The sequence below is a fragment of the Vombatus ursinus genome, unplaced genomic scaffold, assembly GCF_900497805.2.
Source record: "Vombatus ursinus unplaced genomic scaffold, bare-nosed wombat genome assembly UNPS02008961.1, whole genome shotgun sequence".
Taxonomy (NCBI): Eukaryota; Metazoa; Chordata; class Mammalia; order Diprotodontia; family Vombatidae; genus Vombatus; species Vombatus ursinus.
Window position 1 is genome coordinate 7,839,599 of NW_020948739.1, and position 25,177 is coordinate 7,864,775.

The following is a 25,177-nucleotide window of genomic DNA, read 5'->3' on the forward strand; positions in this document are numbered from 1 at the left end:
AGATAGATAGATAGATAGATAGATAGATAGATAGATAGATAGATAGAGGGCACAGTGTGAGTTGAAGATGAAGGGGTCATATCTGGAGAATAAAATTAAGGGGTGAGAGAGGATTATACTAGGAGAAGGAGAGAGGGAGAGGTAGAACAGGGTAAATTATCTCACAAAAAAAAAACAGAAAAGAAAAAGCTCTTACAGTGAAGGGGAAAGGGGGGAAGGTGAGAGGGAATGAGCGAATCTTATTCTCATAGGATTTGACTTAAGGAAGGAATAACATAGGCACTCAATTGGATGTGGAAATCTGTCTTAACAGGAAAATAGGAGGGGAAGGGGACAAGAGAGTAGGGGGATGATAGAGAGAAGGGCAGATTGGAAAAGGGGGTAATCAGAAGCAAATACTTCTGAGGAGGAACAGGGTTAAAAGAAAGAATAGAATAAATGTGGGGGGGGGTGGGATAGGATTAAGGGAAATAGAGTTAGTTTTTCACAGCATGTCTACTATGGAAGTGTTTTGCATGACTGCACAGGTATAACCTATATCGAGTTGATTGCCTTTTCAATGAAGGTGGGTGGAGAGGGAGGAAGGGAGAAAATTTGGAACCCAAAGTTTTAAAAACATATGTTTAAAAAAATGCTTTCACATGCAACTGGGAAATAAGAAATACAGGAAATGGGGTACAGAAATCTATCCCACCCTATAGGAAAATAGAAAGGGAAGGGGATAAGAGAAGGGTGGGAGAGACAGAAGGGAAAGCAGACTAGGGGAAGGGGTATTTAGAATGCATGCCATCTTGGGGTGGGGGAGGGCGAGATGGGGTGAAAATTTGGAACTCAAAATCTTGTGGAAGTAAATGTTGAAAACTAAAAATAAATAAATTTATTAACAAAATAAAATAAAATAAAATAAATATAAAAAATAAATAAAAGGGAAGATTTAGATTTGGTAAAAGAAAGAACTTTTTAAAAAATATAATTTATTTATTTTTAGTTTTCAACATTTATTTCCATAAGATTTTGATTTTTAAATTTTCTCCCCCTCCCTCTCCTTCCCCCTCCCCAAGATGGCATGCAATCTGATATAGGCTCTACTTATACGTTCATATTGAGCATATTTCCCATTAGTCATGATGTAAAGAAGAATTAGAACTGATGAGAGGAACCACAAGAATGAAGCAATAAAACAAAACAACAAAGGAAAAGGAAAGCAAATAGTTTGCTTCCATCTGCATTCAGACTTCATGATTGTTTTCTGAATATGGATAGCATTTTGCATCATGAGTCTTTTGGAGTTATCTTAGATCCTTGAATTGCTGAGAAGAGCTAAATTTATCAAAGTCAGTCATCACACAATGTGGCTATTACTATGTACAATGTTCTCCTGGTTCTGCTCATTTCCCTCAACATCAGTTCATATATGTCTTTCCAGGTTTTTCCCTGCTTATCATTTCTTATAGCACAATAGTATTCTATTATGTTCATATACCACAACTTGTTCAGCCATTCCCCAATTGATGGGCATCCCCTCAATTTCCCATTCTTTGCCACCACAAAAAGATCTGTTATAAATATTTTTGGACATGTGGGTCCTTTTCTCATTTTTTTTATCTCTTTGGGATACAGACCCAGAAGTGGTATTGCTTGGTTAAAGGGTACGCACAATTTTATAGCCCTTTGGGCATAGTTCCAAATTGCTCTCCAGAATGACTGGATGAGTTCAGAATGGGGCTCCCATCACTGGAAGTCTTCAAGTAAAGACTGGCTAAACACTTGTAGGTGATGATATAAAGAGGATTCTTATCAGGCACAAGTCTCTTCCACCTCTGAGATTTTGTGGTGTGTGTGTGTGTGTGTGTGTGTGTGTGTGTGTGTGTGTGAGAGAGAGAGAGAGAGAGAGAGAGAGAGAGATTGATTCTATGACTCATCAGTCAATTAATCATTCAATCAACAAACATTAGGTTTCTTCTATGTAATTGGGAATGTAAAGATTAAAATGAAATATACTCTGCCCTATTTGGTAGTGGGAGACAATGCACATATATAAATTTATGCAAAATAAATACATGTAGGATAACTCAAGGTAAATTTTGTGTGAGAGGCACTAACAACTGGGGGAATCAGAAAAGGCTTCCATGTAGAAAATAGCATTTGAGTTGAGTTTGGAAGGAAGAGGGATTCTGAGATGTAGAGGGGTAGGAGTACACAGTGGACAGTCTGTATAGTGACACAGAGATGGTCATATTAGAATGTCAAGTGTGAGGAATGATGGATTTTGAGAGTCATTGGCATTGGGATGATGGATGAAACTGTGGGAGGAGATGAAATTATCAAGGGGAAGAAAGTAGAGTGAACAGAAGAGAGCAGAGAACAAGGTCTTCAGTAGATTTGCATTAAAGCCACATTTTTGTTTTTAAAGTGTCTTCTATAATAATTCACACATTGTAATTGTGTTCTCTTGCAGTCATCCTTTTTAAAAAATTTGATGTCACTTCAACTCCTTTTATATTTCCTTCTGTCTTCTTAGTCAACAAACATTTTTTAAGCCCTGACATTTGCCAGTTACTGGCAATGGGAATACAAAGATATAAATGAAACTGTCCCTGCTGTCAAGGGGCTTATATTCTAAGGGACAGCCAACATATACACATATAGGTATTTATAAAATATTTACAAATATATGTATTTATGCATAAATACATATAAAGAAAATACAAAGTAACTTTCTGGGGGTTGAGGGGAAGGCACCAAAATCAAAGAATGTTAGCACTGTTAACCTTAGAGGTTATATAGAGGCAGCTAGGTGGTGCAATGCATAAAGAACCGAGCCTGGGGTCAGGAACACCTGGGTTCAAATCTGGTCTCATTCACTTACTGTCTGTGTAACACTAGGAAAGTCATTTAACCTCAGTTTCCTCATCTGTGGAAGGGGGATAATAATAACTCCCAGGGTTGTTATAAGGATAAAACGAAATAATATTTGTAAAGTACTTTGCAAACCTTAAAGCCTCCTACAAATGCTAGCTGTTGTTACTTAAGACAGCCCCTTTATTGTACTGATGAGGAAGCTGAGTCTCTAGTAGAACAAGTAACTTGCTTACAGTCAACACGTTAAGTGGAAAGGTCAGGACTAGAATCTAAATCTTTCGTTTCCAAATCCTCTGAGGTGTACTGTAACTTGATGCTTTCTTGTACAGTATCCTGAACTATACTAATTCATTTTGCTGATTGATTGCCTGGGAGACAGCTCTCATGTTCTTCAGTGTAGATTTGAAACTATGGCTCAAAAGCTATTAAACTGTATACACCCTTTCACTCAGCGATACATTACTGGGCGTATACCCTGAAGAGATCAAAGAAAGAGTAAAAGAACGCATGTGAACAAAAAAGTGTATAGCAACTCTTTTTTGTGGTACCAAAAAATTGGAAGTTGAGGGAACATCCATCAGTTGGGAAATAGCTGAACAAGTTATGGTATATGGAAGTGATGGGACAGTTGTTGTTCATCCTTTGTTTTTGAAGAGGATAAGTGACATCACAAGTGATGTCCTGACTTGTGAGTGAATTGGATTTAAGTGAGGCAGAGTTGTAAAAGTTGTCAGCCTCATTCCCTCTTTCTGAGTCACCAAAGTCCAGTAGGGCAAAAGTCAAGATGGCTGGCCCAGGATGCAGTGGATGACCTTGGCTTCTTCCATATCTGACCAAGCTCTAAATGCTCCACAGCTCCTGCTTCAGCCACCTTCATAGCTGTTGGAAAGGCTCATTCCACCATGTAAAGTCTTCACATGCTTGGGGTAGACATTCCCCTAACTAACTGACAGATTTGAGGCCTGTCAGTTACCCTGAATGTGATGGAACACCATTGTGCTATAAGAAATGATGCAGGGGATGGTTTCAGAAAAATGTGGGAAGCCTTGTATGAACTGATGCAAAGTGAAATGAGCAGAACCAGGAAAGCAATATTTACAATAACAACAGTATTGTAAAGACAAACAGCTTTGAAAGACTTAGGAATTCTGATTAACACAATAACCAACCATACTTCCAGAGGGCTCATGATGAAACATACTGCCCACCTCTAGGTAGAGGTAATAGATTCAGAGTATAGATTAAAGCATTTTTTCTTGGACATGGCTAATGTGAGAATTTATTTTGCTTGACTATATAAATATTCATAACCAATTTTCTTTTTCTTTTTTTGATGGCTATGGGAAAGGAGAGAATTTGGAACTGAAAATGAAATAAAATAGAATTTCAAATAAATTCAGCATGGGAAACCCCTTGAGGCTTGTCAAAGGTAGACTCAAGGAAAACTTTGATCTTTCATATTAAAGGTAGTGGTGACCTCAATGTCCCGACACTTTAGATGGGAGTCTAAGAGTCTGTTTTTTAAGAGAAGTATCATGGTCCCTACTGCTCTTTTTTGTGTCTCTAATTCTTAGAGGGGCTCTTTAGTGAAATTACTCTGGTTGAGCAAATAAGTCTAAAGGCTTTAAGGTTCATTGGGGTAGGTGAGGAATGCTGACAAACTCAGTATCTCCCATTCACTGACATCACTACTGACCCCTCTATGCAGCCATGTAGGAATTTTCACAAGCTTTCAGGGACTATTTGAGGGCACTAGATAGAATAAGGCAGGAACTATTTCAATTTTATTTTTGTATCTCTAATGGCTGGCACTTGTGTCTTGCACATTGTTGTTGTTGTTTAGTCATTTTCAGTCATGTCTGATTCTGTGACCCCACTTTGGGGTTTTCTTGGCAAAGATACTGAAGTGGTTTGCTATTTCTTTCTCATTTTACAATTGAGGAAACTGAGGCAAACAGGGTTAAGTGACTTGCCCAGGATCACAGTATCTGAAGTTGGATCTGAACTCAGGTCTTCCTGACTTCAGTCCAGGCACTCTATCCACTACATCACCTACCTGCCCATCTTGCACGTAGTAGGTGCTTAATACATGTTTGTTGGATTGAATGTCATTCTTGTGTAGTTTTGGTCCTTTGCTTTATGTTATTACATTCTTCCTAATCTTTCTCTTATCCTACCTCTTCCAGTTACCTGTCCTCTTCATTTCTTCCCCTCGTCATTATTACCTTATTCCTCTCTCCTGCAAGAATGGAGCATAAAAGACAGAAAACATGAGCAGAAGCAGAAATTTACTTGCTCCTTTTGAAGAAGCAACATTGCAGTGTCGCTATGATTGTATCTGTCTTGTGTCTCTTAAAAGAAAGCGTCTTGAAGTTGGAGATCACTAATATCAGCTTTCATATTACCTTTGATGACAAAGGAAAAACTATAGATGGGGAAACAGTGTCTTGGGGCTTGTTTATCCACACTGGGAGGCGTCTGTCTCATTAGTCTACCTCATTTCAAGACAGAGTCAAGGGCAAAAGATTATAATTATCAAACACTATCTGTCAGGCATGGGGGTGGCTTTGGAATAAAACTGCTGTCCATGTTCCAACGTGGAACATGCCTAGGTCCTTTTTGTGGTTTACCCCTAGCAAGCACATCAGAAGGAGATTACTGATGATAATCAACAGTGAAATGATTAACACCCTTGGCATTTAAATTGTGATAATTACACTGTGACATTAACCTGAGCTGGGATAAATGCTTCATTAGCCTCCATTTGAGAGGCTTTCTTCACTGCCAAAATAACTACTTTTAAAAGCTGAGATTTTAATAGAAAAGATCACTGCTAACTGCAAGATGCCCCTAGGAAGACTGGTTCCTGTTTTTGAACATAGTCTCTTCTTGACATTCTGATTCTAGACCTCTGTCTACAAGCATGTAAGTCAGAAAGGTTAATCAGATACAAAGTCAAACCTAACCCTGAAGTCAATTAGTCAAGAGCATTTATTAACTGCTATTATGTGCCACACCCTGAGATAGAACTGGGGGGATATAAAGGCAAAGGTGAGACAGTCCTTGCTCTCAGAGAGACTACATTCTATTGAGGAGACAATAAAAGCATTCATAAAAGATGTACAAAGTAAATACAAGGTGATTCTGCAGGGGAAGATGCTAGCAGCTGGTGGGCCTAAATTTACTTCTCTGCATACTAGAAACATTGCTCCTAGATCTTTTTCTTTAGAAAGAGCACAATAACACATGGCAGCTCTATAAATACTTGAAAACAGCTATCATGTCTACCTTAACACGTCTCCCTATCATATGCCCCCAATTCGTAGGATGGTAGATTTAGATCTGAGAGGTCACAGAGTCCAACACTCTCATTTTACAGAGAAAGAAACTGAAGGCCAGAGATTAAGTGACTTGCCCAGAGTCACACAATCAGTGTGTGAAGCAAGATTTGAACATAGGTCTTCTTGACTCAAAGTCTAACTCCCAATCCACTATAGCATGCTTCTTAACCAATCCTCATATGATATGATTTCTTTTTTTCATAAATAGTATTTTATTTTTTCCAATTACATGTAAAGACAATTTTAATCATTCATTTAAAAATTTTTTTGAGTTCCAAATTTTCTCTCTTCATCCCCTCCCTAAAATGGTAAGTAATTTTATATGGGTTAGACACGTGCAATCATATAAAACACATTTCCATATCAGTCATATTGTGAGAGAAGAAACAGACCAAAAGGAAAAAAGAATACAAAAAAAAAATAAAGAAAGGGAAAATAGTATATTTCAATCTGCATTCAGACTCCATAGTTCTTTCTCTGGATGTGGACAGTATTTTCCGTCATGAGTCCTTTGGAATTGCCTTGGATCATCGTATTGCTGAGAAGAGCTAAGTTATTCATAGTTGATCATTATACAATGTTCTTGTTGTTACTGTGTACTGTTGTTACTGTGTTTTCCTGGTTCTGCTCAATTCCCTTTGCATCAATTGATGTGAGTCTTTCTAGGTTTTTCTGAAATCTGCTGCTCATCGTTTCTTATATCACAGTAGTATTCCATTACACTATATACCACAATTTGTTCCGTCGTTCCCTGATTGATGGAAATACCCTTAGTTTCCAATTCTTTGCCACCACAAAAAGAGCTGCTATAAATATTTTTGTACAAATAAGTCTTTTTCTCTTTTTTATGATGTCTTTGGGATACAGACCTAGTAGTGGTATTGCTGGGGGCAAAGGGTTATGCACAGTTTGATTACCCTTTGACCATAGTCATAGGGCACAGCCCTTCACTATCCTGGTTTCCTTCCTCTGGTTTCTCTCCAGCTTATCACTGTCCTTCCTAAAATATGGTGTCCAGGACTGAGCATATTTTAGATATGATCTGACCAGTGTAGAGTAGAGTGGACCTATATTATTCCTAATCTGGATAATGTGCCTCTCAGTACATTAATTTTTGGGGGGTTGTATTACAGTATTAATTTGTATTGAGCTTCCAAACCATTAAAAACTGATTTTTTTTCAGATGCACTGCTCTCTAGCCACTCTTCCTCCATCTTATAATTGTGATGTGGAATTAAAAAAATAACACTATAAATGTATCCTTATTAAATTTCATCTTAATTGATTTAGTCGCATTCTAATCTGCTGAGGTCTTTTTGGATCCTTACTGTACCATCCAATGTGTCAGCTATCTCTCCCAGCTTTGTGTCATCTGCAGTTGATAAGCAAGCCATCTGTGCCTTCATCTAAGTCAGGTAAAAATGTTAAACAGGACAAAGCTAATCAAAGAGCCCTGGGACACATCACTAGAATCCTTCTTCCAACCTGACCTTAAACCATTAAAGATTCCTCTTTGGGTCTAACCATTTAACTAGTTTTAAATTGCATACATCTCTTTTCTTAACTATAATTATAGCATTCCCCTGATCTAGACTATTAACCCTGTCAAAAAGGATATATGGTTAGTCTAGCATGACTTATTTTTTATGAAACTATGCTTGGTTTTTTTTTTTATAACCACTGGTTTTCTTGATATTTGCTGACCATTTCTTTAAAATTAGTTTCAGAATTTGGCCAGGACTTGAAGTCAGCCTCACTATCTTTCCTTCCTCCTTTTTGAAAATGAAGACATTCTCCCTTCTCCAATCCTGCACTATTGGTCTTCTTCGAAAATGAAGGATGAACAACAACAATCCCTCCTGCTCTCCTTCATTTCCCAAAGATCACTGATGGGTGTTCAGTATCATACCTGCTAGTTCTTTTCATATTTGTGGATCTGGTTCATCTATGCCTGCTCCCTGGAGCTTATCAAAGACAGACACCTTGTTTATTTGTTTTTGTTTTTAGGCAATTGGGGTTAAGTGACTTGCCCAAGGTCACTTAAGTAAGTGTCAAGTGTTTGGTCTGAGGCCAGATTTGAACTCAGATCCTCCTGACTTCAGGGCCAGTGCTCTATCCACTGCGCCACCTAGCTGCCCCAGATACCTTGTTTTCTAAATCACACAAGTGACAAATGTCATAAGCAAGATTCAGACTCAGGTCTCTTCTGACTCATAAGTCTAGCGCTTATCTTTTTAAATTAAAGTTTTATTTTTTTAGATGACCAGAAATCCATTTTCTCCCTCTTATTCTCACCACATTGAAAAAGAAAAACAAATTTCTATAACAAAAATGTATATTCAAGCAAAACAATTCCCTCTTTCACTGTGTGAAAAAAAATACATCTCATTATATACCCTGATTGCATTGATTCAAGTCTAAAAGTATTCTCACCTACCAAAGGTTATTATTTTAAGTGGAGTGAGAATAATCAATAGACCCCAACTCTTACCAATTCTTTTAGTCAATTTATTCAAAAGCATATACATTTAATTTTTATGTCTCTAATAAAAATATTAAAAATTTTTGAAAGTATTTAATAAATAGTAGGATAATCTTAGCTGTTTTTAAAGCATATTTTTATCTTCTTTTGCTGTTTTACCATTGTGTGCCAAAAGTCTTTGATTTGTCAAGCAAATTAGCATATATTCAAAGTTCCTTTCACTTAAAAAAGTATTACGTATTATGTTTTGGACAGTATGGTTTTAGATTTTGAAAAAGCAAATTTATCTGCTTTGGGGCAATTATTAAAAATAGCAAACATTGTGGCAATTGGGATGAACCACCCAAGCAGGATGTAAATTAACCTACTAGACAGAGGAACAATTATCATTTTCATGGCACTGTTTCAGGTCCCTGGCTTGTGTACTTCTCCAAAAGCATTGGCAGGAGTGATTGGAAACTTAATCTCGATGGCTAGAAACACTGCATCTTCAAAACAAAATAAATGTGATAAGGGAAAAATAAACAATAAAGTTACAAAACCAAAAAAAGTAAAAAATAGTAAAAACAATAAATGAATTAAAAATAAAATAAGATTTTTTCCTCCAAATGCCTAAATGATACCAAAACTCAAATGATTCTGTGACCTAGGGAAGTCTGTATTACATAATTTTAAAAATATGAATTTTAAACAATTTAATTAATTAATTTTTCATTTTCAACATTCACTTTTAAAGATTTTGAGTTCTAAAATTCCTCCCCTTCTTACCCTTCCCCCTCCCCAAGATGGCATGCAATCTGATATAGTCAGTACACATACAATCATATTAAACATATTTCCACATTAGTCATGTTGTGAAAGAAGAATCAGAGCAAAAGAGAAAAACCACTAGAAAGAAAGAACAAAAAATAACAAAAAAAAAAGAAAAAGAGAAAATAGTATGCTTCAATGTGCATTCAGACTCCCTAGTTTTTCTCAGGACATGGATAGCATTTTCCATCATGAGTCAAAAAATATGAATTTTAAGTGAATTTGTTTATTAGGCAGATTTGTTAATTAGCCCAGTTGGCTTTGGGGAATTGATTCTTTGGGTAATTAACTTAGGATAATTGATTCTTTGGGAAATTAGTCTTCTTTTGATAGTAGGTGTGAAAAATGCCCCACAGTTTCCTAGAGATACAGGTTCAGAAACAGAGATTTGGTAATTCTCAAGATATACATGAATCACCATAGCTCCAGCTGTGAGAATGGATGAATGTGTAGTGAGAGAACAGACACGAGGGACTAAACATTGAGAGATGCCCACAGCTAGGGAGAGGGAGGAGAAAAGAAAATAGGTGGAGAACTAAGATAAATGCAATGTCATAGGAGTGAAATGAGCCCCAAAGGAGGGGGCTAATCAACATTCTCAAATGCAGTAGAAGTTAAGGAGAAGGAGGAATGAGGAAAGGTCGCATTAAAGGTCAATGGTGATATTGAAAACATAGTTTCAGTAGAACATTAGGGACAAAAGCCAGATGGCAGAGGCTTAAAGAAGGAATGAGTAGTGAGGAAATAGTATAAGTTTCAGTATGGATTTTCTTTGTAGTTAGAATGTTCTTTATATATTTATCCATGTCAGTATTTATCTTAGATTATTGCATAAATTCCTAGAAGGCAAAAGTATCTATGGAGTTCTTTTTGTATGCCTACTTGTGTAGTGTTACCTTATTAGCTATTAAATAACACTTTTTATCAGGATGGTGATAATGGTACAACAAACTCTAGCTGTTTATAGTCTTAATCAAAAGTCTTAAAGATAGTAAATTCCTTGTACCATGCCAGCCATATACATCTATTTTTCTTTACTTTCTCCTGTATCCACAAGTTTCAAGTGATTGGTCTAAGACAAAAAGGTGCAAGAGCTGAGACTCTAGGTGACTTAAAACAGTCTTGTGAACTACATGGTTGCCACCAATGTTTTTTTTTTCTAAGAGAGAAGCCAATATAATCAGGATCATTACTGTTAAATTTTTTTTTGCCAATGTTTTCTGTCCTTATATTGACGTTATCTCCCTTGTGGGAGGACAATCTTTTAGCAAAACCAAAGATCATCAAACAGAAACATCCAGTTCAGAAATCTTGTCTGATAACATGTGTTATTCCTCATAGTTCTCTACTTCTCTGACATTAGGGAAGTGATAGCTTTCATTGCTTCTTTTCCAAGACTTAAATTAAAATTATGAATTTAACAAATATCAGCAAACAAATATTTCAATATTCAATGAAGAAGAGAAGAGATTATATATGAAAATGTGAAGTTATTGCATAATTTTAAATTGTATGTGAAATTTAACATGATATGAACAAAATTGCCCTCTTTGTCTATGATCTCTTCTGAACTTCCTTTAGCTTTCCTTAGTGTAATTGTTAATGTTTCTTTGATTTCTTTGCTTCTTTTTTTTTTTTGCATCGCTATCACCTTCTTTAGTTTTTTTTTCTCCCATTACTCGATGTTCATCTTCTTTTTACTAAACTTTTCATTTACTTTGTTGTAATCATCATGTAAATCATTCTCCTTGTTTTGCTTATTTTGGGCTGCATCAGTTCATACAAATCTTCCCAAATTCCTCTGAATTCCTCATATTATCAGGTAGGTAGTAAGCATTATTATGCTCATTTTACAGGTAAGAAAACTGCGGCTTAGAAATATTAAGTGAATGTAATCAGGAATTTGAAACTAGGTCTTCCTGATTTCAAGTCTAATGCCCCTTTGAGCACACCAAGTATAGATGGAAAGATAATGACTTCAATTACTTTTTGTAACTTTGGTAAAAACAGTCATGAAAATTCTTTTTCTCTCCCACAACTCCCAACATTTTTGCTCAGTGTACCAGAGAGATTACTTTGTTTTCATTAGAATAGAGCATCAGTCAACAAGGCTGTGTTCCAGAGAGATTATAACCTATAAAAAAAACTCTGCAAGAGAAAATAATATTAAAAACACTTTTTTGGTCATCAAGTAAGATAAAAGTAATGGCTGAAACTGTGTTTTTTTCCAGAATTCTTCCTCCTCCCCCCTCCCAAGGTTAAAAATTGATTGTCTGGTTTAGCGAGGCTTGTGAATATTCATTCATCCATCCATTCATTCAACAAACATTTGTTAAACACTGGCCAGAATCACTTAAACGTACGAGCCTGAGTTTGCCCTGCAATAAGATATTTTTGACCCTATAATATTAAGGAAATCTGACATCAGTAAGTTTGTGGACTTGAAGTGAATCCAGTAGATAGCAAGAATGAGTAGGATACTTTTGCTTCACAAGAGAAGTCAAGTAAACATTTATCAAATAGATTGGGGAAAGTATTTTAGAATTTATTTTTATTTTTTATTAACATTTTACTGATGCCCTTTTTAAAAAAAAATTGCCTTTGTTTTCCAGTGTAGCCCTCCCATTCCCCTTGCGCTACCCAAAGAGTTGTTCCTTATAATGAAGAATAAAAAAGAAAGAGAAAAGGAGTTCAATAAAATTAATCAATATGTTGAAAAAATCTGACATCTGTAGTGTCCCAAACCAATAATGCCCCACATATGCAAATGAGGTTGAGGAAGAAGTACCTAGTTGCATAGTTTTAAATTGTATGTTAAATTTAACATGATAGGAACAAAGTGTCTATGACACTTCTGAACTTCCTTCTGCTCTCAGTGTAATTGTTCACATTTTTTAAATTTCTTTTTTAGATCAATCCCCCAATTAGCTTTACCTTACTAGCTAACTACTGACTTCTCAATGTGTGGGAAATGATAATTATGATATAATGACTTCTCTGTTTTTATTTATTTATTTATGTATCTATCCATCCATCCATCCATCCATTTATTTATTTATTTATCTATTTAGGGGAGAAAGTGTAGCACAAGAAAAAAGTTAAATGCTACTTTTTAAACAATACACCTGTGAAATGAACTTACCTTGAAGTTCTTTGCATTTACTTGCACTATTGAAGCTGTTCAAGATGGCAGATCATTCACTATAGGAGCATTGTGAGAAAGTTGACCATTGAGAAGCAGGCAATAAGAGATGTAGCAAGACAGGAATATCTTCCTTTAGCCTAAATAAATTCATATGACCATCATATTTAACATTAGAATGTCTTTAGAGATTATGTAGTTCAACTTTTTAACTTATAGATGTGAAAAGTGAGGCTCATAGTGAGGTTATAAGTGAGTTGCCCAAAGTCTTTGGTCTGGAGTTTGAAACCAAGGCTGACTGTTTGAACCAAGGTTCTTTGTCTCCAAATCCAGTGTCCCTTCCTTTCTCTACCCTGCCTCCAATGGCATTCAAACCAAAGTCTTGATCCACTTGAGACCAAGCAGCTCATATAGCAGCCTCAGCTACTTAAAAACATCATCCAAGTGATTGGTTATAAGTCACCAGATCAAGGGTGACTTATTAAGCCTTGGCTCTATGGGCATTTCCCACTCCTTTCCTAGTTCTCCTTTTATTTCCTTTTCTTTTTTGTTTTCCTTATTATATCTAATTCCTCTCCCCCACCCTGAAATATTCCTGCTTTCCTTGCTTTATGATAAAACTCTATGATCTATACAACAGACAGCAGACCAATCATTTATTAAATTATAAAAAATATTATTTTATCATTTCTTAGGTACATACATCATCCTAATATAATGCCAAAAATTAGTACAAGTGTACTTCTACTGTAAGAAAATCCTATTTGGGGCTCCCTTCTTTTTTGTCTCCACACTGTCATTTGGTGATCTCCTTAGCTACTGAGGATTCAATTATCCTTCCTATGCAGGTGTCTCTCAGATTTATATATTTGGACCTTGTCTCTTCCTGGAGCTTTTTGAACATTTTGAAATGGATGATTCATAGGCCTCTCAAACACAACATGTCTAGAATATAACTCACTGTCTCTCCACCCCAACTCCTTTCCCAAACCTCTCCATTACTGTCAAGGTTACCAGCATCCTTCTAATCACTCAAATTCACAACCTTACATCATCTTTGACTTCTTGTTCTCATTCATCCAACACACCCGATTAGTTGCCAAATCTTGTTTCTATCATCACAGCATCTCATGTATCTTTCTTTCTCTTTATTCTCATAGTAACTACCTTAATTCAGGTCCTTATCTCCTCCTGTCTGGACTATTGTTGTTCAGTTATTTCAATCATGTCCAACTCTTTGTGACCCCATTTGGGGTTTCACTGGCAAAGATACTGGAGTGGTTTGCATTTCCTTCTCCACCTCATTTTCCAGATGGGGAAACTGAGGCAAACAGGGTTTGGGGACTTGTGTAGGGTCATGCAGCTAATAAGTATCTGAGGCCAGATCTGAACTTAGGAAAATGGGTCTTCCTGTCTCCAGGAGTGGCACTCTATTCATTGTTTCATCTAGATGATTTGGTTTGCTGGAGTAAAAAGAGAATGGAATAGGCAGAGAGAATGGAGGCAGAGAGAAGTCAGGGGAAGAAGGAGAAGGTGAAAAAAATAGATGAGAACCAGATTTGAGAAACTTAGAAAAACAAAAAGGAAACAATGTTTTGGTGGGTCAGTGAGTCAGAAAGCATTTATTAAATGTCTACTATGTGCCAGGCACTGTACTAAGGGCTGAGGATACAAAGAAAGGCAAAAACAAAGCCTCTATCCTCAAGAAACTCACATTCTAACAGGGAAAACAATATGCAAACAAATATATACAAACAAGATACACACACACACACACACACACACACACACACACACACATATATATGGCAAATGAAAAGTAATTTCAGAAGTAAGGTATTGTGGGAGTACGGTGGGTAGGAGGGTGAGAACTGGGAAAGACCTTTTATAGAAGGTGAGATTTGAGCTGAGTCTTCAAGGAAGCCAAGAGGTGGAGATGAAGAAGATATGCATTCCAATTGTGGGGAACAGCCAGTGAAAAGTCATGGAATAAGGAGGAGGAGTAGAAATGGTTCTTTTTTTTTTTAGGGGGAAAATTATTTCTTTATTTTTTAACATTTAAAAAAAATTCTTATTCCAAATTCTCTCTCTTCTTCCAACCTCTTTCCTACCGACTGAGAATGCAAGCAATATGATGTCCAATTATACGTGTGAGATCATGCAAAACTTATAGAAATGTTCTTGTTCTTTGTGCTCAAAGAGTACCAAAATGACCACCATGTTGGGGTTGAGTTACGGTGTGTCTGACTGTGGCTGATCAGACCAACATGAGCTCGGAAGGCTCTACCACCAGTCTAGCACAAATAGTCCATTTGGAGTGGAAATGTCTGTAAGTGGAGTAGAAATAGCAAGAAAGCCAATATGATTGGATCATAAAATATTTGTCAGGGAGTAATGTGTAAGAAGATTGGAAAGGTAGGAACGGGCTTTAAAAGTCAAACAGGATTTTATGTTGGATCTTGGAGGTAACAGGAAGCCACTGGAGTTTATTGAATGGAGGTAGGTGTGCGTGATCTTCACTGTAAGAAAATCATTCCCGCAGCTGAATGCAGGATGGACTGGAATGGGGAGAGACTTGAGGAAGAGAGGACAACCAGAAGGCTATTGCAATAGTCTGGTCTAAGGGGATGAAAACCTGCACTAGGATGGTAGCTTTGTGAAGGGAGGGAGGGAGCTGTATGGCAGAAATGGTGTGAAGGTAGAAATAGGAAGACTAGTTTGTAGAGGGAACACAAGTGAGGAGTGAAGGATGGCCCTGAGGTTACAGTCCTGAGTGACTGGGAAGATGGCAGTGCCTTTGACAGACCAGGGAAGTGGCAAAGAGGCACAGTCTGACTTTGTAGTCTCCCCTATCCTTACTGTCCTGAATTTCAAAATTTTGCTGAAGAACTTTTAGGAATTCCTATATATTTTATATTTTTTTATAAATAACTGTCAATTTCATTGTCTAGTTTTAAAAATTCAATTTTCCTAGTTTAGCGCTGCACCATCACTCTTTCTAACATTCCGTACAAATCACTACATTTGAGGTAGTTCTCAGAACCAGATATTCTCATGCCATTTTTTCCCACCAAAACATTACCATTATTTTCTTCATTTTAATTTTCATTGAACAACAACTGTAATAATAGTAATAGCTAGCATTTATAGCACTCTGAGGTTTGTAAAGCACTTTACAAATCTTTTTTGTTTGTCTTTATAACAACCCTGGGAAGTAGGTGCTATTATTATTCCTATTTTATATGAGAAAACTGAGAGTAAAGGAAGTTAAGTGAATTATTCAGGGTCATACAGCTAGAAAATGTAGGAGTCAGGATTTGAACTCACATCTTCCTATCTCCAAGCCCATAATTCTATCCATTGGACCACTTAGTTGCCTTTTTATTACCGTATGTAGAGCACAAGCTAGTAGGCCCTGGGAGAGATAAAATGTTTAGCTTGGAAATAGTTTCTACTACCATGAAACCATCATGAAATGTGCAGTTTATGAGCTGTAACATATACACAGAAAAGTCAAAGTAATGATATTACATGTATCCATTAGAAAGTTGTCAAATAAAGTACTAGGTGAGTTTTGAGGGGAAAATTGTTGTTGTTTTTGTCAATGGGGAACTGAGAAGGAAGTGACATTTCAATTAGGTTTCGAAGGATGGAGAGGAATTTAACAAAGAGGAGGGAAGGAAGTCATTTGAAACTTTGTGAGGAAAGGTATAAACATCAGAAGAGCATAGATTGTTTTCAGTAGACAGAATGGTCTAGTTTGTCTGGAGCATGGAATGTATGGAGAGAAATTATATAAAAAGACTGGATAGCACTGATTTTTTTCATGAAAAAGCTTTCCAATTTTATATAAATGAAATGATCTTTTATTCTGTCCTACACACTGCTTCCAAAGTAATTTTCCTCAAGTGCCAATCTAACTGTATGACTTCCCTACTCAACCAACTATAATTGATTCCTGTTGCTTCTAGAATAAAATATAAACTCCTATGTTTAGTTTTTAAAGCCCTAAAAGAACCTGGTCCCAACTTGTCTTTCCAGGCCCACTAGAAAATTCTTTACTTCTACACTATGGGATACAGCCTAACTAGTCTTCTCTCTGTTCTTCATACATGACATTCCATCTGCTGTCTTTGTGTCTGTGCTTAGGTGGTCCCTCATACCTGCTATGTACTCACTCCTTACCTCTGCCTCACAGAAATGCCTGACACATAGTAGGCATTTTAATAAATACTTGTTGATTATTGATTAGGATCATTCCTTTGGTTAAGAACTCTCTAGCCACAAGTGTGAACCATTCCTGTTCTAAATATCTTTTAATATTTTAATGATGTAGCCTTTTATATTAAGATCACTTTGAGGTTGTGGTTTGTTTACGTGTGTGTGTTTGTGTTAGATATTCTATGCCCTTGGTACTAATTTCTGTCAAACTGTGTTCTAGTTTTCCAAGCAATTCTTGCCAAAATGGAGTCTTTTGTCCATTAATATGTGTTCTTGGGTGATTTTGTTTATTTCTGCCTATTACATATATAGTCTTTTCCACTGATCTTTTTGTTTTGTTTTGAATGAGTACCAAATATTTGGATCTGCTATTGCTATGCTTTCTTCATTTGTATTTTTCTTGCTATTTCCCTTTCAAGTCCAGCCCTTTTAGCATTCCAAATGAATTTTGCTTTTGTTTTTTCTGTTTATACAAAGTACTTTTTATATAATTTGGCCTGTGCAACACAAAATTTGTAAATTAACTTAGATAATATGTTCACTTTAACATATTGGTATGGCCTAATCATTAATAAAATATTTCTCCCATTATTTGTTTCTATTTCTGTAAAGAATATTTTATAGCTATAGTTGTATAAACCTTGCATGTATCTTAGTTGATTAGCTCCTTGACATTTTATAGTTATTTTGGATGAAATTTCTTTTACTATTGTTTCTTCCTGGTTTTTGTTAGTAACATATAGATAGGTTGATGACTTTTTAGGATTTATTTTGTATCCTGATATGATTCTAATGCAGTTACTTGTCCTACTTAGTCTCTGCTGATTATATGGGACGTATATCATATCATCTACAAGGAGGAATAATTTTATCCTTTCCTTGCCATTGTTTTTACTTTTAATTTTGTTCTCTTCATTAGCATTTCTAGTACTATATCAAATAATGGTGAGGAGAGGAGACTTCCTTATTTTATCCCTTTTTGTGATAGTAAAGCATCTAGTGTTTCTCAATTGCAAATAATGTTAGCTCTTTGTTTTTAATATGTGTTTTTGATCATCTTAAGGAAGGGCCTTTCCATTCTTAAGCTTTTTAGAGGATTTTTAAGTGGTACAGTGGATAGAGTACTAGGCTTAGAATCAGAAAGATGAGTCTTCCTGAGTTCAAATCTGGCCTGAGACACTTACTAGTTGTGTGACCCTGGACAAGTCATTTAACCCTGTTTGTCTCAGTTTCCTCATCTGTAAAATGAGCTGGAGAAGGCAGTACCTTTGCCAAAAAAAAAAACCCCAATAGGGTCACAAAGAGTTGGGAATGACTGAACAACATATTTATGCTTTTTAGAGGATTTTTAATATAAACTAAGGTTGTATTTTGTCGAAGGCTTTTTCTACATCTCCTAAAACAGTCATGTAATTTTTGTGATGTTTGTTATGTTTTTCTGGTGTTGAGCCATCCTTGTATAACCCGTGTGAATACAAATTGATGATAGTGAATTATTTTCTGGATATTTTTCTGTAATATCCTTGTAATTCTTTTCTTTAAAATGTTTGCATCTATATCCATTAGTGACATTACTCTGTAGTTCTTTTTCTCTGCTTTGCCCTCCATGGTTTCTTTATCAATACATATATGTCTCATAAAGAATTTGTTAGAATGCCTTCTAACTATTAATAAGAATAATTTTTGTAGTGTAAGTATTAATTGTACTCTAAACACAGGAGGGGGATTCACTTATAAATACATCTCTTGTGATGTTCTTTATTTGGGCTAGGTGACTTGAACTCCTCTGGCAGTTAAGTGCTTCTTTACTATCTCCTTACTTCCTTGGGTATCAACTCCTTATTAGGCATTTTTGTATTATTATTTTCAGGCCAAGCATTCTCCTTGGTATAAAAAATAGGAAAACAAAAGGCAATTGATTCTGTTTTCTCTTTCTCATTTGTTAAAATCATCCTATCTACCCAAAGTAGCATTTATATCTTTTCTTTGATTCTCCTTTTCTCTAATATAGCAAGATGACCAACAAATAATATCCCCTCTTTGTTATTCTTAGTATTCTTTTTTTTGTCAATGAGGCAATTGGGGTTAAGTGACTTGCCCAGGGTCACACAGGTAGTGAGTGTTATGTCTCTGAGGCTGGATTTGAACTCAGGTCCTCCTGACTCCAGGGTTGGTGCTCTATCTACTGTGATACCTAGCTGCCCCTGTTCTTCAGAAACTTCACTTAGCATTTCTGATGTACTCTTACAGGGCCATGATAAGATTTTGTGTTCATCTTCTGTTACCTTTCCTTATTTTTATTGTTCAGTCGTTTTCAGTTGTGTCCAACTCTTCATTTCCCCACTTGGGGTTTTGCTGGCAAAGATACTGGAGTGGTTTGTCATTTCCTTCTGCAGCTCATTTTACATGTGGGAAACTGAGGCAAACAGGGTTAAGTGACTTGCCCAGGGTCACACAGTTAGTAAGTGTCTGGGGCTGGATTTCAACTCAAGAAGATGGGTATTCCTGACTCCAGCCCTGGTATTCTATCCACTGAGCCATATATCATTACAAAAATCTAAGTTGGTGAGCTCCTAGCATCTAAAACTGTCTCTTTAACCTATCATTTTCTGCTCAATGAAATTGTTTCTTTTTGTGTCTTTAGAATTCTCATCCCTCTTGGATTGTCTTCCCCTATAGAATGTTAGAGTATAGTATTCTACCCATCCTTTCCCTGAGCACTCTGAAATCTTCTCTCTATAAGAGGAGCTATGTGTCAGATGATGCCTAACTTTTCCTTTCTTTGATCACAAAATCTCAAGATTCTCATTATTTCTACCCTGGAATTTCTAACCCTTGGTAAGAATCAGATCCTGAAGAGAATTTTGATTTGTTCACTCCCATATCTTTTGAAGGATGAACTTATCTTTAAGAACCTATTACTAACTCTGCTTTTGGCAGAGAGAACTCTACCAAGTGTCTAGATCATTGAAGTCCCTATCACTACTGTTTCATGCCTTCATGCTGGGTTTGTGTTTTATTTCTAAACTTGTCTATTTTTTTTCTATCCAGGTGGTCTATGACACGCACTTATCATTTGTGTTTTTGCTTCTGTTGAACTATACTCAAATGTTTACCACCATTTCTTCTCTCCCCCCTTATTTCCTGAATTTCCTCATATTTTCATTACATGATGCTATTTAGCCTTCCATTTAATGTAGCCTGTTTCTGTTGTATAAAGTATACCTTTCTAGATCTATATTCCAGTTATGGATCTTATCTCACCAAATAGCATCCAATGCTTTATGAAATCAAATGTTCCTGCTTTATAATCACTTTGCTTATTATGTGTACTTTGGGCATTTGTGTGTAGACATCTGAGATCATGGACTTGATGGTTGGTTCTTTTCTTGGATATTTGTCTCCTGTGCAATTCTGTATTCCTCTCCTGCTATTTTTCTTTGTGCATTGTATCTATTCTTAATGGCACCTAGCTTGGTGGATATGCATGAGCAGTTTTCTTTCTCCTTCCTTTTTGAGTTTAAAGCTTTTTAAATAATTGCTAACATTTATATAGTGCTTTAAGGTTTGCAAAGTACTTGAAATATATTATTTCCTTTGATTCTCCCAAACAACTCTGTGAGGTGAATGTTATTATTGAGTCCCTTTTCACAAATGTTCAAAGTGAAGTTGAGGGAGATTTAGTAACTTGCTCAAAGTCATACAAAGCTGCTAAATGTCAGAGATGGAATTTGAACTCAAGTTCTTCCTGACTCTCAATCCAGCACTCTATCTATTGTACCACCTGGCTGACTGCCTAATTTCAATTAGATGTGTAAGATTCCAGACAAATGTACTCTTATTAGCCTTTTTAGGGGCACTGTATTTCTAGTAAATAGACTGTCATTTCTAGATTTTATGCTATGGTCCAGAAATTGAAATTCTATTCTCAGACAACATCTACTCTTAACAAGCTGTTCAATTCCCAGTAGATGACAATAAGAGCAGAGAGAATAGAATATAAATGAATATAAATTGATGGATGTGCATCAGAGGCTATTTAGGGTTTCTGGTTGAGGGATAGTTGGGAAGCAGCAGTGAGGGTCAAAGAGTATACCAATCCCTCTTCCCTGACCCTGAGATTCAGGGGTAGGAGGGTAAGAGTGGAAAGTAAGGGAAGAGTCTTCCATCAGAGAAAACTTTGTTTATCATTATCTGGACTTTGTTGCCATGCTTCAGATGCCTTATCCTTTGTCCATACAGTTTCCTTCTCTAATTGGTGAGTTCTTCCCCAAACCTCCATCTTGAGGAAGTGCTCACACCAGTTATCATTCATTCTCTGGACTTTACCATTGTGCACCATATCCCACCCCATTTAAGCTCCCTTTTATGTGTTACATTTCTCTATTAGAAGGCCTGTCAATTAGGATGCCCGTCAATTGAGGAATGGATGAACAAGTTGTGGTATGTATTTGTGATAGAATCGTACTGTGCTATAAGAAATGATGAGGTTGGTGATCTTAGAAAAATATGAATAGACTTGCACAAAATAATGAAGAGTGAAATGAGCAGAACCAAGAGAATGTTGTATACAGTAACAGCAATATTGTTTTAAGAACAACTTTGAGCGAATCACTCATTTTATCTATTGTAAGTATCCACGTTAACTACAAAGGCCATATAAAGGAAGATACTATCTGGATCCAGAGACAGAATTGATAAACAGAAGTATGAATAGAATGATTTTACATATATATATGTATTTACACACATATATACATACATGTTTGTGTCTAGTGGTAGTCATCTATAGATGGGCGGGGGAGGAGGGAGGAAAAAAGGGGAAAAAGGAAATTTACACAGTAACTTTATTATATATTTAAAAGGAATAGCAAGTTGTGCATAATAGATTTGCAGTTTCATGTATAGTCATTTTTTTCTGTTATTCTGTTATGGAAATCCTTGTTGTTTTATTCCATATATTAAAAATAAAATGAATAAAAATTTAAAAAGCAAATAAAGAATGAAAAAAAAAAGAATGTAAGGTCTTTGAGGATAGGGATCATCACACTATTTGTTTGTATTTCTGTCCCCAGCACCAAGCAGAGGGCCTGGCCATATAGTTAGGAGGTGCTTAATAGGTGCTTGTTGACTTGACTTCACTAAAGAAGGTTGTAGGAGATGAAGTGTCCTTAGTAGAGAAGAGGGAGTGAAGAGGGAGGAAAAGCAGGAGTTGAAGTGGGCTAGTAGATGGAGGGAAACCAGGAGGGAGTGGAAGAAGAATATTTAGAACATGGATGATCATTTAAGAGGAAGTAGTACTTGCAGTTAAGGCAAGGGAACTCAATGACACAGATTGAAAAACCATTACAGCGAGAAATAGATTGTGGAGTCATGCTCTGTGAGCAAAACCCCTTTCTTCCTGTTAAATCTCAGAGGTCTCCTTCCAGGGAAGTCACATAGTTTCTAACTTGTACCAGGACAACAGGTAAGCTGCTAAAGTTTTGGAGGAGGCAATTCCTGGCCTTTCCATGTGGGAATTCTCATAGTACTTCCTTGCAATGTTTTCCACATAAGGATGTAACCAAATGATGCATGGACAACAACAGGGCCAAACGAAGAAAATGTCTTATCTGGAATGTCATTTTGCTCATGTTGGTATTTTTCATCAACCAAAGGCTTCAAAGATGCCTGGCCATTTCTTGATGCTTTACCAGCTTCCTAAGAGAGCATTAGCTTAGAGATCACTACATTTAAAAGGGCCAAACAACTATCAACAAGAAGAAGAAGAAGAAGAAGAGAGGAGGAGAGCTCTTTACAAAACCATTTGTGACTAAGAAGTTCTACCATTTGTGATTCAGAAGTTCCTTAATAGTTGATCATCACATAGATAGGTCAAGAAAAGTGTCCCATGTGCCTGTCATGTGAATTATGTTGCCAACAAGTGTTCCTGAAATACAATGTGTTATTGTTCTTTTTCGGTTCCATTTCACTGAACAAATAAAACAGCAAGAGGGATAGGAGTGCCAATGGACTTTCCATCTAGATCTGTGTTTTATTTGGTAGCTGAAATTTCAGGGCTAGGAAATTGTGCATTGTTATAAGACCCCATTCCCTGTGATGGTATCTACACCAATGTCCATTTGACCAAAAGAGAAATCCTTGTCTGTCTATCCTTATGGAAAAAAAGTCTCAATTGTTCATCTCCACTTCCCACAAATCTATGTTGCTGAGTTGGCCAATGTGAGTGATAAATTCCTCTTACTTCACACTGTGTAAATATAAAGTACACTGGATGCCTTAATATTCTTTATTCACTACTCCCCTGATGCACTTAACCTGTGGCTTATATATAATTGAGTAACAGTAGAAATCCATTGTAATTCTCTAGTGCTGGAGGATAAGGAATTACTTCATAGGCTTACAGGAACTAGAAGAGATTAAATGAAGTAAAATTCTATTATATGCTACAGGTTTGATTTTTTTAATGAGTCAAATTGGTACCATTGCAGTTACATAGTGATTTATAACACCTGTCTTATAAAACCTTCTCCACCAAATCAGACCTTTTCCACTTCTAGATGGTATCCAGTTGAAAGAGGAAGCCAAAAAGCTAGAATATAACCAGGTCCACAAACAGGCTAAAAACCAATTCATTTAAAAAACCCATCTCATTCCACTTGTTCGCTATCATTATATTTAATGTATTTCTAAGCATTTGCAAAATGGTTTTATTTTGTATAAATCAAAAGACTTGAATTGGTCCATAGTTTATTACAGATTTCTAGTCTAAATCAGACTAGATATAAACCCTGCTTCCAATAAAGGCTTTATTTAACAAATGGACAAGTCAAACATTAATTAAGCTCTTATTATGTACTAGGCATGGGTACTTAAAACTGGAGATACAAAAGCCAAAATAAGCCTTGCTTTCAGGGAACTCATAGTCAAATGGGGGAGACAACATATAAATGACTATGTTCAAACAAGATAGATACAGGGTAAATTGGAGTAGTCTCAGGGAGGGCACAAAGATTAAGGGGGATGAAGAAACACTTCTTACAGAAGATTGGATTTTAGTTGACACTTGAAGGAAGTCAGGGATATTACATATAACAGTGAATATTTTAATAACTCAGGTAAAATGGAGTTAAATGAAACCTGCTCTTTTACAGTAACACTGATATTTTTAAATAATGGAGATTGATGAAACAAAAAATCCAGGTTTGGTTGTCTGCATAAATGATGCATTTAACCATTTTTCGGGGGAGGCATGCGAACTTATGCTGCTTTTTTTTTTTTGGCTTTTTGGTGAGGCAATCGAGGTTAAAAGAAAGAAAGATACATGCATACATACTTACATACATAAATAACGTATGTGTATATATGCATATGTATACACACACATATATACACATATATATTTTCTTACTGGGCACAGTGGTACAAGCCTGTAATCTCTGCTACTGGGAGAGGACAAGGCTGGTAGATCCATTGAACTCGGAAGTTCCGAGCTTAAGTAGGGCTAAAGTTGATGGGGTGTCCACATTAAGTGCTAAATTCAGCACCAATATGATGAGCCCCTTGGTATGGAGGGCCATCAGATTGCCTCTGGAAGAACAAACTGGCACGGCTTGTAAGAACAGAGCAGATCAAAGCTTCTACACTGGTTAGCATTATAATTGACTCATAGGTGGCCAATGCACTTCCAATCTTGGTGAGATAGGGAGATCCAGTAAATTAATCAGTCAATAAAGCTCCTACTGTTCTTTTTTTTTTAAATCGATGGCAACAGTGAGTTTTATGTTGTGTAATTTTCCTGTTCCATGATAATAGGGAAAGGATGACTATGCATTCAATGAGATGTTTGAAGCCTAGTATGAAAAACAAACAAACAAAAACTTCTCCAATGAATGGTGATTACATGCCTTATGTTTTACAGTAATAAACGACTCGTTGCTTTAGTGCCGATGCCAAATGACACACCATTCCATACCCGCCGGGCCTACACCAGTGAGGATGAAGCCTGGAAATCCTACCTGGAAAATCCTCTGACTGCTGCAACCAAGGCGATGATGAGTATCAATGGAGACGAGGACAGTGCTGCTGCTTTGGGCTTACTGTATGACTATTACAAGGTAGACAGCCTATTCCTTACTACCCAATTTGCTTCTAGTTTTTTACTACAATGAAGATTATACTTGCCTTTTCTCTGCTGCTTCCTTGAGTGCCCATCACTCTGAGCTTAACTTCATATCTTAGAGCTAAAAGCTCTATTTTCTTTCTTTCTTTCTTTCTTTTTCTTTCTTTCTTTCTTTCTTTCTTTCTTTCTTTCTTTCT

At 36.3% G+C, this 25,177-nt stretch overlaps 1 protein-coding gene across 4 annotated transcripts in view; it reads left to right on the forward strand.

The window, feature by feature from the left end:
* The window catches only part of GRHL2 (grainyhead like transcription factor 2), a 232,047-nt gene that overhangs the window by 31,527 nt on the left and 175,343 nt on the right, over nt 1-25,177 (forward strand). For all 4 annotated transcript variants that reach the window (XM_027850005.1, XM_027850006.1, XM_027850007.1 and 1 more), the window contains exon 2: nt 24,780-24,975. In XM_027850005.1, coding sequence (XP_027705806.1) covers nt 24,780-24,975 — 196 coding nt within the window. The remainder of the gene's footprint in view (nt 1-24,779; nt 24,976-25,177) is intronic.